The sequence below is a fragment of the Lissotriton vulgaris genome, chromosome 1_1, assembly GCF_964263255.1.
Source record: "Lissotriton vulgaris chromosome 1_1, aLisVul1.2, whole genome shotgun sequence".
NCBI classification, from domain to species: Eukaryota; Metazoa; Chordata; class Amphibia; order Caudata; family Salamandridae; genus Lissotriton; species Lissotriton vulgaris.
This window is the reverse complement of record NC_141685.1, coordinates 1036168301-1036184956: the sequence shown is the minus strand read 5'-3', so window position 1 is coordinate 1036184956 and position 16656 is coordinate 1036168301. Positions and strand designations below refer to the sequence as shown.

Genomic DNA, 16656 nt, shown 5'->3' with positions numbered 1-16656 from the left:
CAACAGCTGTGAAGACTATCTGCTGGTAGTTATGGAAGCATTACAGAATTTACATCAGTTACATTAGTGAAGTATCAACAAACATTAATATTAGCAACACGTCTCCAGAATGTGGTGCTCCATTGTAAACTCATCACTTTAGCTGCGTCCACTTCAGCTTCAGAAGAACTACGACCCACCACCACCCGCAACAGGTTCCCCGCCGAAGCTGGAGCAAGATCACCGCCGAGCAGCTCACCGCCTCCCTCAGCCAGAACACTCCCACCAGCACAACGGACCCCAACGAAGCAGCCAGCAACCTCACCAAGTGGCTGATCGCCTGCGCCGATGACCTCGCACCACTAAAGAACCCTCCCAGCAGACCCGGCAGCAAGAAAACCCCCTGGTTCACCGACTAACTCAAGGAATTCAAGAAGAACTGCCGCACCCTCGAGAAAGCCTGGCGGCTCGACCAGACAACAGGACCGCCCTCAAGCACGCTACCCGCAAACACCATCAGCTGATCCGCGCCACCAAGAAGACGGCACTCAAAGAACGACTGGACAACCACGCCCACGACAGCAAGGAACTCTTCAGCATTGTCAAAGAGTTCTCCAACCCCAGCGCCGGAAACAACGACATCACTCCCTCGCAAGACCTCTGCAACTCACTCACCTCGTTCTTCCACCGCAAGATCGCCGACATACACAACAGCTTCGACGCACAGATCACGCACCCTACCACCGAACCAATGCCCGCCACCACCACCCTCTGCAACTGGACCCCGATCAGCACCGAAGACACCACCCGCACGATGAACTCCATCCACTCCGGATCACCAACCGACCCATGCCCACACCACGTCTTCAACAAAGCCGACGCCATCATCGCACCCCATGTCCGAGACAACATCAACTCCTCCTTCCACATTGCCACCTTCCCGGAAAGCTGGAAGCCCGCCGAGCTGACCGCCCTCCTGAAGAAACCAACGGCGGACCCCACCGACCTCAAGAACTACCGTCCCATCTCGCACCTTCCTTTTCCAGCCAAAGTCATCGAGAAGACCGTCAACAGACAGCTTGCCGCCTTCCTCGAGACGAACGGATCCCTCGACCCCTCGCAGTCCGGGTTTCGGGCCAACCACAGCACCGAGACCGCCCTAATCGCAGCCACCGACGACATCAGAACCCTGATTGACAACTGGGAAACAGCGGCCCTCATCCTCCTGGACCTCTCTGCGGCGTTCGACACTGTCTGCCACCGCACCCTAGTGAAGCGCCTCAGCAACATCTAAATCCGAGAGAAAGCACTGGAGTGGATCATCTCGTTCCTCGCCGGAAGAACCCAGAGAGTCCGCCTCCCTCCGTTCAGATCCGAGGCCACCGAAGTCATCTGCGGCGTACCACAAGGATCTTCACTCAGTCCAACCCTCTTCAACGTCTACATGAGCCCCCTCGCAGCCATCGCACGCCAACACAACCTCAACATCATCTCCTACGCCGACGACACCCAGCTGATCCTCTCCCTCACCAACGACCCCACCACCACCAGAGCCAACCTACACGAAGGGATGAAAGACGTCGCCGACTGGATGAGGAACAGCCGCCTTAAACTGAAGTCAGACAAGACGGAAGTCCTCATCCTGGGATCATCACCCTCCGCCTGGGATGACTCCTGGTGGCCCCCGGCCCTGGGCACCGCTCCCAAACCAACGGACCACGCACGCAACCTGGGCTTCATCCTGGACTCCTCCCTGTTGATGACCAGACAAGTCAACGCCGTCTCATCTTCGTGCTTCAACACCCTGTGCATGCCCCGCAAGATCTTCAGATGGATCCCCACTGAAACCAGGAAGACCGTCACCCAGGCACTCGTCACCAGCCGACTGGACTACGGGAACACCCTCTACGCCGGAACCACAGCCAAACTTCAAAAAAGACTCCAACGCATCCAGAACGCCTCCGCACGACTCATCCTGGACATCCCCCGACACAGCCACATCACCGGACACCTGAGAGACCTGCACTGGCTCCCCGTCAGCAAGAGAATCACGTTCAGACTCCTCACCCACGCACACAAGGCTCTCCACGACCTGGGCCCCAAGTACCTCAACGACCGCATGACCTTCTACATGCCCACCCGCCAGCTACGATCGACCAGCCACGCCCTCGCCACCGTACCACGCATCCGCAGAGCAACCGCCAGAGGAAGATCCTTCTTCTACCTGGCAGCCAAGAATTGGAACTCCCTCCCCACCCACCTTCGGCGAAGCAGCTCAAGACCTGGCTGTTCTAGCAGTAACATACCCCTCTCCCCCAGCGCCTTGAGACCCTCCCGGGTGAGTAGCGCGCTTTACAAATGCCGTGATTGATTGATTGATTGATTACAGACAAAAGCTTCCCAGACTCACTGAAGCAGGTTGGTTGTTCTCAGAAAACCAGATTCCTTGATCAACTATACACTAGTGGTGCATCTTCCCCCCCACCTGGCAAAGTGTAGAAAGGTGTAACAAACCAACCTGGATCCTGTAAAGAGTGTAGCTCTCAAACCGTCACAATGAAAATATTTAACAGCACCAATCACATTGCACCTGCTAGACTTACCAGCAGCCTTTGACACCATAGATCACTGGATACTCCTCAAGACCACCCAATCCTGCTTGGAATTGACTGGAACAAACCGATGCCTGAGCATTCCCTGGCTAAGGTACATTCCGAACCTCTGCCGTAGTGTAGGTTGGGAGGATCTGTTTACCTCTCCTAGTAGTGTGTCAGGTGGTGCTCTCACCCCCCTGAAGAATACTTTTTAAAAAAACTTTTATTTTTAAACTTTGCTCATCACATGATAGTCGCACAAAACCAGTTTTGTTCACATATTACATACATTGCAAGTGTATAGCTCTCCCTGTGTTGTGACGAATCTGTAGGACAGTAATCAAGGGTGCCTTTACTGCCCAGCTCCAACATAGCTTGCAGTCCTGAAGAATACTTTTGCAACTGGGTGCCTGGTGGAGAGAATGTGGGGACTGTAGACAAACCGACATTCCAGGCTTATATGGGGATTTGCACTAGAACTAGCAATGAACCATATCTAACATGAGTGAGCAACCAGCAACACAAATGTTTGCTGATCAGACTCGGGTTATGCACTTTGCACTTCCTTGTTGCCTTTCCTGTTCAGGCCTCTTATTTTTCTTATCTGCCTGTGTGTCCTTGCGATGACTGCTCAGTTCAGAGCTCGATACATTTTATAATCTTTGTAAATTCTACTCATTATTGAGAAAACGCTATTTGTTACCCATTTTAAAGGCGGCGAATATACGTCATTGCTGAGCGGCCTTCACTTTTTTTGCAAGCATTACCTTCTACCAAGTTTTGTTTTTCAACTTTTATTGATTATTCTTGTGGGTCACTGTTTACTGATACTGTAACACTGTCATTTGAGGATTTTTGTCCAATTGATGTTTTTATAACGTTTTTTTACTTTTATGGTCTAAATACACCGAATAAATGTTACTGAAATGAAATGAATGATGGGAACAGTGCTATCACGGTTGGATTTGTAACCCCCCTCCAAAAAATACAATTACTTAAAACTGGTGATGCTTTCTTTGCTATTCTACCAGCCCCATTTGGAGCACCATACGGGCTCCCACACTTTTTACCACTTGGAGGTTTCTTGAAAAACTCATGTGTACATCCAACAATATGTGGTTGACTCTCAGCTTTAAATCAAAATCACAGATTTCAGGAATGCAGTTACTCTCAAACAGTCCAACTAAAATTCAAAAATGGGTGTCATTAGGTTTTCGGAAGCTATATCAATAAAAGATAGAAATCAATTAACTCAGCAGAGACTTGCCCTGCTAAATTTGACATCCGTTAGTTAGCTGAATTCAAATCTTAAGAATACACTCCAGAATTGAAGCAAGAGGTGACATTTCAGGAATTGTGAATGAACCTAAAACTCTCATATCAGCCACATGACCAAATAAGCCAGAGCAGGTCTATTCTCTCTAAAATCTCTTAAACCAGTGTTTACTAAATCAGACCTTTGTTTCCGTGATCCAGGCAATAGTCTCAAATTGTTTATGGAAATTTCCTTCTCACAGTAGCAATGAAAACCTCATTGGCACCCCTGAAAGCCCTCCTTCATACTGATGTGAGCCACTTGGAAATGTGATCACATTTCTCCCATTCTGACAGACCTCCATTAGCTACGTTTGAGGCAGTCATTACAATTAAACATGTCTGTTACTTGGCCTACGGACACTCCTCATTCCACATGTTCGGTGGTTAAATGAATGCAGAAAAGCAAACAATCGGTCTCGAAAGCAAGAAATACACGTGCAACCAAGCCTCACAAATAACATTCTCCGGTGCAGTGTCCACACTCTAAAACTCTGTCCATGACAAGATCTGATCATTATTGAGGCTTCACCTCTGGTGATTCATAGCCCCTACTGACACTCAACAATGATCATGTTTAGTATTGAGATAAAAAGTATGTACTTGGTCAGATTTGGGCTTATGGTCTTGAGTCATACCGAGAGACATACAACAGCGAAATCAAAAATAGAGAAGAAGACTGAGATTGGAAGATGTCTAAGGAGCAGGATACCCCACTTTCATGGACGAGAAAAGTGTGCGATCAGTGATGCTGAACCTCAAGAAAAACTGCTGACCTGGAAAGTGTGACCGGAAGCCGAAATGCGAGCACTCATGGAAAAGAAAAAACAATTGGTTAGATTATGAGTTCTTCTTTAATACTTTCAAAGACACAATGAAAAAGGCCTAGGGAAATACATCTGCAATTTGAGAATGCGATAAAGTTAGTCATAACCACCACAGCAAGAAGATTATAAAGCAGGTATAAAGGAGAAAGAGCCACAGGCACCCAGAGACGCTTTGATAAGTGTATGGCGATGCATTTCACGTTTCAAACCAGAGGTAGATACTAATACTATAAAAATGCCCTTTAATAGGGAAAGTCTGTTTGGCATCTGGCCAGATGGGTTTCCAGAAAAGATGAAACATGCATTTGCAATGCAATGGTCTCGGCATCATTAATGGTAGAGCTATTGGCATTGCTCATGACATTTTTTTTTTCTTTAAATCACAAATAAATGGCATTGTCATTAACATTGCCAATACACAGCACCCTTTCTCACTGCTCCATCAGGATTCAAGCAAGCCGGGCCGAAGACGGCTGAAATGCCAGAAACCGGTCCCCGGTAGCTTGTCTCCTTTCTGGTGAAGAATTGGCTTGGTAGTTTAGTCTGCCCTGTTCCCATGATGCACTGGGCCAGGGACAGACTGATTTGCATATAGCCAGGTTCTGATCTGGGATGGGGCAGTGAGATAAATAACGGTGATGGATCAAGCCCTGATCTTTGGACTGGGTAAGAGTGGTCTGCTTAATTCAGACACTCTGTTCATCACCACCCCCTTTTCTAAAAAGACCTAAAACCAAGCAGCAAGTTGCGTCCCGGATTCCAGTGTAGGCCAAAAGAAATAGCCCAAATGAGATGTGACACAGTGCCTCATCAAAGACTCGGCAAATGCTTTAAGAAAAATGACACTAGATCCCAGATTCGGTCAGAACAGTTAACACTCGAGGAAGGAAAAAAAGTATTTTAAAACAAGAAACACCACCGAGGGGGGTTATGGCTTGGCGCCGATGAAGATGGCGCCTTAAGACAGGAGCTCCACCAGAGTCGCGACAAAAGCCCCTAAATATCTGCATGTTTTCTGTTGCAGACGAGGCTACCATCATTGCAGTACCTGCGGAGCGCATGCCGCACTGAATGATATGCAGATTGTATGCTTTTGCCCTCGCCTCCCCTCCTAATCACGGCGCTCTCCGAGGTAAGGCCAAAGCGAGACACGGTGGAAGTAGGCGCACTAGAATACACACCTCGCCCAAGTGTAGATCCACGGGAGGAAATAGGACAAGCTGCTCGCAGGAGTGACTCCAATTGATACTGCCGCTCCCTATATACCTTACCCGGAGGCCACTGATCTGAGGTGGTCCACAAACAAAGCCGGCAGCTCCAGGAGGGACGAAGACCTGCCTGGCTCCCGTCATCGGGTACCCCCTCTCCTTCCCACCTGACTTCGGAGCGGCGTGGCGAACACTGCACCACCAAGACAAAGCAGCCACTGTAATAGGGGTAAGGAATCGCATTCACCCCTCCCCGATCAACCCACCCTTTACCCTGGGCAGCAGTGCGACCCGGCTGCCGCCCACTGAACTGGAGGCCCACACGGGTTCAGGGACCGGGCAGACCTCTTGCAAGGCGCTTTCCAGGCGAGATAAAACCAAGGCGGACACAGGCAGTATTAGACAAAGTGCTCCACATTAACAAGCACAGCCAACTGGGGACCGGTGGCTTTGGTGTCCCACCCCACTTATTACAAAAAACCTCGGGACTGAGCCAACATTGTGAGAGTTGGGAATCAGTGCTACACTGGGGCTGGAGCCTCGACGATCTCGCAGCCTTGAGACTTGGAACTAGTGATCACCGCCCCTATGCCGGGGGCAAGCTCCGGACCAGTAAAGTACCCAATGCCCAACTACTGCCAAGGCCAAACCATTGTGAATCACAGTCATTTACAAAACAGAGGGTGGTTCCGCCGGATGCTGGGCACCTGCTACATTATCGGCTCCTAGCATGGGGATAACTTCTGGGACTGCCTGATTCTGCTGGAACAGCCCAACCAAGGGGACCATACCTCAGATAATAAATACGCCACAGTGGCTGCTATAAACACTCCTAACCACCGGCATCTTCTGTGGGGCGGCGGCTGGTCCATCCTGCTAGATAGGTGTACGTTGTGCACTTACACGGTCTGCCAGTCATCACGCGAACGATCTGCTCCTGATACGCAGTTACTTAACCTTTCCCCATGATGAAACCCAAGTGAGGTCCCCCGGTACAGACTAACAAGCTGGACGAGTCCTGAATAAGATACTTGTACCATTAAATGACGAGACGATGAGCCCGCCCCCCCAGCTACGCGGTTGGCCCCGTGTTTATTTCCTCTGCGTGGCTGTGGAGGAAGCACAAAGCACGCCCCCTTCTGCGTGACCCTCCTATGATGGGCTGGCTGAGAATGAAAGTGTTACCATTGTTGCTACGGCGCGCGCACTCCTGAAAACGAAAGCTATGGTGGGGGCGGGACTTCCGCCTTGTGCGCGAAGCCCGCACCCACGAGTGTCTGGCCGGAGAAGCAGTGGTTGAGGCTGCAGATCTCCGGAGTGGCGGTAAGTGCCCTTACTTGGGGGGGGGGGGGGCGCTTGTGTGTGTATATGTATGTGTGCGATGGGGGGCCTTGGTGCACGTGTGTGTGTGCTTGTGCGCGCGTGTATGTGTGTGTGTCCGGGGGTGTGTGTCTATGTGCGTGCGTGGGCGCTGGGGGAATTGTCAGAAGAGGTGCGGCGTAGAGTGTGAGGCGAGGTGGGGGAGGGGTGGGTGCAGTATCGTGGGCAAAGGAGAGAGCGGAAGAGGCACTGGGAGGCATGCGAAGGGGGGGCGAGAGTGCCGGGATAGTGGGCAATTGAAAGCGCTGAAAAATGGTTGATCACCGGAGTAGTAACGGCATAAGGGGCCCGTTGCTGGAGAGTTTTTAAAAGGTGCGCATCTGTCGGCGGGGGGGGGGGGGGCGAGCGGGCGGCTCCCGTATTGGTAGGGATGTCTGTGTGCATGCGTGTGTGTATGCGTGTATGCGCAGGCGTGTTTGAAGCTTCTCAGGAGACAGTGGCAGAGCGCGCGGCCCGCGGCAATCGCCTCAACAGGAAATGCGCGCGACCTGGACTGTCTCCTGGGACTGCTACTCGCTGACATAAGATCTCGGCGGAGACGCGCTTACGCGCGTCTTTTAGCCGAGACCTAAAAAGCACCTGCTACAGCAAGAGCTATGGATGCCTTCAAGGCCAGATGTAATTTATGAAAGGGGTAAGTAGTGCAGGAAAGGACAATACTCACCCACAGTTTCTTCAAACAGGCCAGCAGGGGCCCACACTCCTCTTACACACAACAGCTACACTATGGCATCTCTTTTGTCATCATGACAGTTCTTTTGTGCCAGGGGCTGAGGAGAAGGGGCAAAACTCCAAAGAATTTAACAGAACAAATGACTGCATCATCAAGTTCCCCATAACACACAACATCTGTAGAAGGCAGAATTCGAATTTCTTGTAAAAGGTGCAAGAAATCACATCAGACGGTTGTCTTCTAAATGTGATAAAACACTGGCTGCCGTGTAGAGCTGAAGAAAATCCCACCCACATTAACACCAAAAAGATAACGAACGTCAAATGTTTGTGCTACATGTAAAGGAATTGCTTCTAAAGGCCACAGTCAAAGTAGTACTTACTAGAGACTCATAAAAACGAGGATTTCAAGTAAGCGCACTTTTTAATCCCAAAGCAATACTTTACTCTAAGGCCAATACAAATATTAAACCCATTTCTGGGGACTGAAACGTTCCAAATGACAAAATTACAGGGAGACATTTGTAGGAAGCTGGCTGTTTATAAAGTGGGCCAAAAGGAGGTGCACTGTGTAAAGAGTCCAGGTAAACCCTGATTGTTTTATAGAGACTCAAATTATACCCCAAATGTTCTCTTTTTTGGTAGTGTGGCGAGCAGTTAGGCGTACCAGAGAGTAGTGCTAAGCATTTGTTGACACACACAGAGGCAATAAATGAGAGACACACTCAAGAATACATCAGAGACCAATTTATTAAAAAAAATCTTATTTTTATTTATTTGATAACAAGAACTTCAATAGCAAGTAAGTACTTTTTAAAATATTGATTTTATGTAGGCAAGTTAGATGATCACTTTAATGTGTTTTTACGCTCAATGTTTTCCTATGGGAGAAAAGGCATGTAAAGCATACAGTTATTTGCGTTTGGTCGTAAGGGGCCAAGGTCCATCAGCAGTTTCTCGTTACCTTTCCTGGGGCGTCCAGGTGCAGAGGTGCTAGTAGCTCTCCGTGCTATGTAATTAAAGAGAAGGGGAGCCACCTAGAAACAGGCTGCAGAGGGGGACATGACGAAAAGTCCAGGAGCTCCCAACGGAGGGCTGGGGCCACAAAGGTCCGAGGGACAGAGAGCACAGTCGATTTGTCAGTGCTCGGGTGCAGAGCAAAAAGTTTGATTGGGATCTGTGTGCCCTGAAGCCTTGCTGTTGTCTTTCTCGCTGGTTGAGGGTGCCACAATCAGGACCAGCTGGGCCTCTCTGGAAGATGGTATACGTGGTGCTGACGTCCCTTGATGGCTGATTTGTCTTGGGAGTCCTGTCTAGACACTCATGGTCTTTGCTTGTTTGAAGCGGTCCAGTACCCCGGGTATTGGTCCTGTGCAGCTCCGGTTGGTCCTGGTGTCCAATCACTTGGTGGGGGACAGCTCTGACCTTCAGGAGCACAGGGTCCTCTTCCTGGGGAGCTGCTGTGCCGGGCTAGCCAGGGAGCGGCAACTCGGTAGACTGGACTTTGAGATTTGTAACCTGATGGTTGAGGGTGCCTATTGGTCCCACGGACTAGTCTGTAGAGTGAGTGGTGATTGATGGGAAGTGATCAACATGTTTAGGGGAACAGCCATCTCTGCTCCTACTTTACCTTAAAACTGCAAGCCCAAAGTACAAGAACCTCTGTTTGACTTGTCTTTTACCTTTTTCAGGAACCTGCTGTATGTTTATCCGCACAGCCTAAACTTCAGCAACCGCCAGGGGTCAGTGAGAAACATTGCCGTCAAGGTCCAGTTCATGGCTGGGGAGGATCCTAGCCAGGCCCTGCAGGTGAGTGAGGGAAAGCTGAGTTTTGATGGCTGAGGATGGCGGCATCCTGCAGAGTGGAAAAGGAGCATGTTGTGGAAGACTGCTTGCCTATAGCTCCAATATTCTCAAGAGCAGATTTTACGTCTAAACTAAACCAGCAGTGTTCAGATCCAGGCAGGTCAGATACAAGCAAGATATTCATCATAAAAGTTGGCTGTGGCAGTGAAATGCGTTCAAAGACATGATATGTAAATATAGTCTTCTGCGGATAGCCTAAAAATGCCATGTCCATACATGCCATAACTCACTTGTTACAGGGGTATTACCTGTGCTACTGAGGTTCAAACCTCAACCCTGGTAATTACCAATAAACAAATTGAACATTAATTAAAACTTTGATTTGAATGGGACACTTAGAAGGCATGAATTGTCTAATGGTGTTATAATTACTGATGCAAATATGTTTTAAAGAGCAAAAATAAGTCTACTTTCCCAAGTTATCATAACAGGATTGCATCATCAGTACAAGCAATAATTCCTCAGAAAGCAGGGAAAATAACCAGGACGGCCCCCACTGAACCTTGGTTTTCAGAGGAGCTAAGACTTCTTAACAGGCAATGTCATAGAAAAGAAAGGCACTAGAGACATTCTTATGACATAAAGGAAAAATAATTATATAAGGGATTACTGACACAATACAAAGGAACGATCCATAAAACGAAGATCAATTACTTCTCGGAGAAAATTGAAGTAGCGAAGAATAATTCTAAAGAATTGTTTACTATGGTCCAGAAACTCAGCCCCTTCAGGAGTCTAGTTATAATGTAATAGACCAAGCTTCTTGCAATACCTTAGCTTCTTCCTTTTGTGGAAAGGTATCGAGCATCTATGATACGTTTGCCGTGCGACCTATAAATGATAACAACACTCAGTCTTCACTTTATGATGCAGAGAGAGCAGAATTGCATGACTCCAACATTCACTGTGTCTTCCACTCTCGGTAACTCTTAGATTTTCCACCTATAACAGATGAGCACATCACTAAACTTCTCTCCACCACCAATTCCGGATTACCATTGGATCCATGTCCTCCCAAGATATTGCATACAGTGACTAAGACAGTTGCACGGCGACTTAGAGATATTCAATCTAGTCAATAAAACTGGAATATTCCCTAAAATCTGGAAAAAGACTTCCATTTTACCACTTTAAAAAAAATCCAACTTGGATAAAACAGATCCAGGCAACTACCGTCCAATTTCCTGCCTGTCTTTGACCAGCTAAACTTCTTGAAAAATATATGAAGCAAGAACTATTCACATTCATTAATACCACATCCTGGATTCAACACAGTATGGCTTCCGCAGTGAACACAGCACTGAGCTTGCACGGATCACTGCATCAGAAGAAATCAGGCGCTCAGTAGATAATGGATACAAAAGAGGATGATGGGCGGAGCGTTTGAGCAAATCAAACACTCACCCCCAGTCAACTGATCTGGGTTTAATCCATCACCATTCTTTAGCTCACAGCCACCCCAGTTCAGACATGGACATATGCAAATCAGTCTGACCCTGTGCCTCATGGGAACAGTCCAGCCCGAACTGCCAAGCCATGTCTTCCCTGGACCGGAAACAAGCATCCTGGGACCGGTTTCGGATTCATAATCCTCATCAGCCAGGCTATCTGGCTACTGCTGGGCCTTCCAGCTGCGTTGCTACAGTAGATCATAGCCTCCTGATAAATCGCCTTAAAAAAAAAGGCATAGCAGGGGCAGCCCTTTCACTTTTTAAATCCTTCCTTATGGATTATGAACAATTTGTGGAAGTGGACGGCTATAGGTCCCAGAGCTTTGAGCTCCAATGACAGGACCCACAGGGCTCGGTTTTGCTATGGTTTCATATGCAGACGATATTCAGATTATTGTCTCCATTTCAAATATTATTCAGGACACAGCCCACAACTTTCACCCCTGAATGCAACAGGTGAGTAGATGGGTGTCAGAAAACTTCCTTAAGTTAATCTCTAATAAGACCGAAGTTCTACTTTTTGGCAGAGATCCGTCCTTCTGGTCCTCCGACTGGTGGCCTTCGGAATTGGGCCCCCCATTCCAACTACTAAGGTGAAAAACCTGGGAGTCATTTTCGACACAACCCTGTCTTTTTTCCACCACTTGAAAGCGTTCACATCATCTACTTTATATACATTGAACATTTTGAGGGAAGATTTTCCTTTCATACCTCCAGAACTGCAAAAAACAGTGGTCTCTGTATTAATCTTGTCTCGGCTGGACTATTGTAATTCCCTCCTGGTCAGTATACGCAAGGCACGCCTTGTTAAACTACAGGTTCTCCAAAACTCTGCAGACCGGCTGCTCTTTGGTATACCTCAATGCCTTACACTGGCTGCCAGTGGAAAAACGGATCAATATCAAGGCCCTCTGCCTCGCCTTTAAGGCCCTGCTTAAACATGGCCTACATTATTTGATTGACGGCTTCCGCTGGTACACTCCGTCCAGAAATCTTTGGTCCTCTTCACAGAAGTTGGTGTATGTCTTCAAACCCCGACTCACGAACTCGGGCGGTAATAGCTTAATACATATCACAACCAGACTGTGGAATCATCTGCCTATTAAGCTTAAGAATTTGCCCGACTTGCTTTCCTTTAGGAAAGGTTTAATGACCTGGTTATTTACCATATACGTTTCCCATATTTAGACCAGAGCTTCTACATAATCTCAGTGAAGTCATGCGGTTGGCTGTCAAGCGCCTAGACGCCCCAGGGAATTAGTATCGCTATACAAATAAATAAGATAACTTTGACTATGGGGCGGCGGGGGATAAAATTATGATTTGTGTTTGTAGCTGTTGCAAGGCTGAGCGATCTCTGAGAATCAAAGGTCAGGCTTGCACACAACTGTGCCATTGGATGGAGGGGTTAGTGAGGCCGGTGTGGGTGTGTTGGAAGAGGTTAAGACCTTCACTCCTGTATTGGCCTTTGAAAATGTCCGGTCCCTCCCAAGAGCCGGTCCGACTGACTTCCATTTTGCAGTATTGAGTTGAATCCTTGTCACTCATCCTCTTGCTGCCTGCTCCTCCTGTATGGGTAACACCTTGTGGTAAAATTGTCTTCCCTTTGTGAAATACAGTGGTTGGGGAACTGCTTTATTTAACATTACATCAATATTAAGGTGGAGTGGGTCTCCTCACCAAGCACCGCCCTGACACTTAGAATCTGAGGTCACGCTATGCTGTCACTCTACACTTCATCTCTGCTCTCCACAGTAAGCTCAAGGACAGGTTTTGGGGAAATGCAAGTAGGTCACAATGGTAACTTTGGCCTCACAAAAAAAAAAGGCCACCCAAAAAAAGATAATTTGCCAAACCCTCTTCCATACACTTAGTGACAAAGACCATCAGGTGATATCAGGCTACAATAGACTTTTGCCTCCCTGACACCCTGCACGCTCGTTTGTGAACCTGAGAGTTCGACTATTCCTACAGGTTGTTGGACATACTGGGAGTTTCAGAAGCAGGCACCTGTGTGGCTTTGAGAGGCCCAAGGCCCCCCTCTGATCTAGAAAGGCCTCCCTGATCTAGAAAGGCCTCCCTGATCTAGAAATGTCTTCTCTTTCAAAAGCACACATGGAATCTGAATTCTGTGTCTCTTCACTGGCGTGTGCATTCTCCTCCTAACAAGCTTCATATTCTTCTGTGGTACTTTGCTATTTAATGCAGTTTAAGATCAACCTGTAACACTGCTATGCTACCCTATTTGAATGTTGGATTCATAAGGAATTCACACTCCTTGAATTGACAGTACTGTATGGGTGGGAGGTTTTAGGTTGAAGCCTGATCCGAAGGAGGCTGAGGATGTCTTGACTCTGCTGTCCCCTAATGCCAGCTTTTGTTTATGTAGCTGTGATCTAGTCATGGAAGGGCTATGTAAAATGAGACTGCAGTGACGCCACCTGTACTTTAGACAGCAAATGAGGTCTTCAGTGCCCTTGGCACAGGAGTACACTAAGATGTCACTCCTCTTATATCACCCTGTGTGTGACGGGCCAGCTGTAAAACTGTGGACCAGAGAAACACTTCACTAGCCCTGATGTGGCATGTGGTTGCACAAAGAGAGTCTTATAGTCCTGGTATGAGACTTAAATCTGCTTCACCTCACGATGATAAATAAAAAAAACATAGGAACCAGAGGAAATGTCTTATAGTTGGGGTTAACTCTTTTAAGTTGACACACAGATGTCAGAGATGTTCTGTTACAACCCTGATGTGAGATTGAGCCTAATCTCTACCCTGCCTTCTCAGACTAAAACAAGGGCCCTGGAATGAGGCATACATACCGGCATCCTTGATTAAATTAAAAATATGCTCGGGAGAGAAGATCTCTCATCATTCTTTTGTGAGTGTTACACCTCTTTTGCTGTTCTTTTTTTGTGTTCGTGCGAAACAGCAGAAGATCGGGTTGATCACTCAAAGTTGTATTCTGAATTCTACCTCTACTCCCGTCTTTGTTAATCAGGGCTGTTATAAGGTCCCTGGCTCAGAAAGATTACCTCTAGCAAGTGAGGTGTCCGAGTTCAGCTATTGTGGAGCAAATGACCACTTCAGCCAAGAATGGAGTAAAAGTTTGTCAAGCCTTCAGAGTAAAACTGTAAAAATACTTTATAATGTAGATTGTCGTACTCTTGCTTCACTTGTATTACCTACTGCTTGTTTTAGGGTTTTCATGTCTCAAGATGGTTCAATCCCTAACTGTGCAATTAAGCTTTTCCACTCCCTCACTGATGGAAGGGGGGCAGCTAATCTCTGAGGAACTATGGTGTGAAACAGGAATCTCTTGCCTCTTGTCTCATCTTTATTTTAAAACCTTGAACCAACAAAGTTGTCTTTCCACTTTTAGGGAGGAGAGACCCTCCTTGAGACCCCCTTCTTTTTAAACTAAAAATCAGTTGACGGGAGAGATCTCTTTCAGAACTAGGAGAGTTGCTGGTTTGAAGATGACTCTCTGTGAACAGGAGCACCATGCCCCCGCTGTAGGCATTTCTTTTAATAGTTAAATGGACCAAATTGAACCGTGTGAACTACACTTTTAGATTTCTCTGATTTGGAGAATGGAAATCTTCACTGCAAGAAGTTGTCCCTTATGTAATTAAAAGTTCTTTGGAATACTGGAAGGTCAGTCTGGGCCTGTCCTGCATCTCTTTTATTAGGTGATGTGAGGACCCCACACTTTTAGGAGTACATTCCTGTAGACCCAGAGAAAAGCAGCAACCTTTGCACAGAAAAAGGAGAGGCATTTCCTACACAGTGGGAGATTTTCTCATGGCGTTGTGTGTGCCATACTTTGCTGAAGACAATGTTTTTATTGGAAGCATTGCAGAAATATTGGTTTACTTATTAGCCAATAGGCTTGCTACAAGCGCATCTGTAGAGGTCGACGCATGAGCGTGTACAAATATTCAGCGAGTAAATGGAACATTTCCCCTCAGATCAAGTAAAGTGGAATAGAATATGTCGTAATTTTGCACACAAAAAACATTTCATCAGTTTGCGTCATCTAAAGAAAAGAAATTCTATTTATTTGGAAGTCTGAATTCCCGGTCTTCTGCATTTAAGCTCAGTGAACACAAACAACCTATATTAAGCAGTGCACAAAAACAGACTATGTTAGCAAGCATCAAGTCTTGTAATGCATATAACACTGTCAAACACGTATACAAGAATGCTGTACGTGAGGCAGGCTTTTAGTATGGTTGAGGCAACAGTTCCTGTCAGTGACATGCTTTTGAATGTGCTGTGAGAAATCGAACCGCAATAAATGATTGTATTATGTGTTGTTTTCATCTCAGAACTGGGACGGGGTCAGATTCAGCCATCGGGAAGTGAAAGCTAAAAATTGGAGGACACTTTGGTGGTGTACAGAGAGACAATTGTTAGGACATCAGGACCACCCATTCTAATGAAAAAATCTTTGCCTTATTTCTCAGGTTATTTTTGGCAAGTCAAGCTGCAGTGAGTTCACAAAAGAGGCCTGCACTGCGGTAGTTTACCACAATAAGTAAGTATCTTGGTTTTTGGTCCGCAATGCAGCTTCCTCATGATCTGCATGCACACCAACATTAAATGTGGCGCTGTATTCATTTGTGGTACACAATAGCTACTGGTTGTGGGTTTTTTATAGTTAATTTGTTGACCTGTTGGACATTCCTGGAGCAGTAAATTAAATATTGTAGCCCTTGAAGTAAGTCAGAGTTTTTTGTTGTATGCTTTGTAACCCCAGTGTGGGCTAACTGCTTTTTAATTCCAGATCTCCTGAGTTCTATGAAGAATTCAAGATGAAGATTCCAGGAAACTTGACCGACAACCACCACCTGCTTTTTACCTTCTACCATGTCAGCTGCCAGCAGAAGCAGAACACACCTCTGGAGACTCCTGTTGGATACACAGTGAGCCCTTCTGACAATGTGCCCCGGTGCTAGGCTTGTCCTCTGGCTCCAAAACCTGGTGTCACCCCTCCTCGCTGTCAATCTCATCTGCCATTTGCCACTAACCCTCTCACTGCCCCAAATCTACCCTGCCTGCTGCTATCATTCTTCCTTAGAACCAATCCTACCACTAACCCTGCCTGGTGAAATCTGATTGTTTTTTGGCTCCACTCATTACCCACCAGTACCAGCCCTTCCTGCTACCAGCAAACTGACATGCCAAACTAACATGACACCAGCCTCCCCAACACATTGGCACCAGGCCTGTAACTAAATGCCTGCTAGCATCAGCCCCTTTTGTTGGCAGCATCCCAGGCCCCTTAAACCAACTCTGTCTATGATTTCCTGGCTTCAGTCACTGCTACTGGCACCATCTCGGTCTCCTGAGACTACCC

General features: G+C 47.2%; 1 protein-coding gene across 7 annotated transcripts in view; it reads left to right on the top strand.

The window, feature by feature from the left end:
• Positions 1–16656, top strand: part of LOC147748470 (dedicator of cytokinesis protein 7-like) — a 476862-nt gene that overhangs the window by 166126 nt on the left and 294080 nt on the right. For all 7 annotated transcript variants that reach the window (XM_086962164.1, XM_086962156.1, XM_086962145.1 and 4 more), the window contains exons 15-17: positions 9666–9783; positions 15764–15834; positions 16084–16222. In XM_086962164.1, the coding sequence (XP_086818290.1) occupies positions 9666–9783; positions 15764–15834; positions 16084–16222 (328 nt within the window). The remainder of the gene's footprint in view (positions 1–9665; positions 9784–15763; positions 15835–16083; positions 16223–16656) is intronic.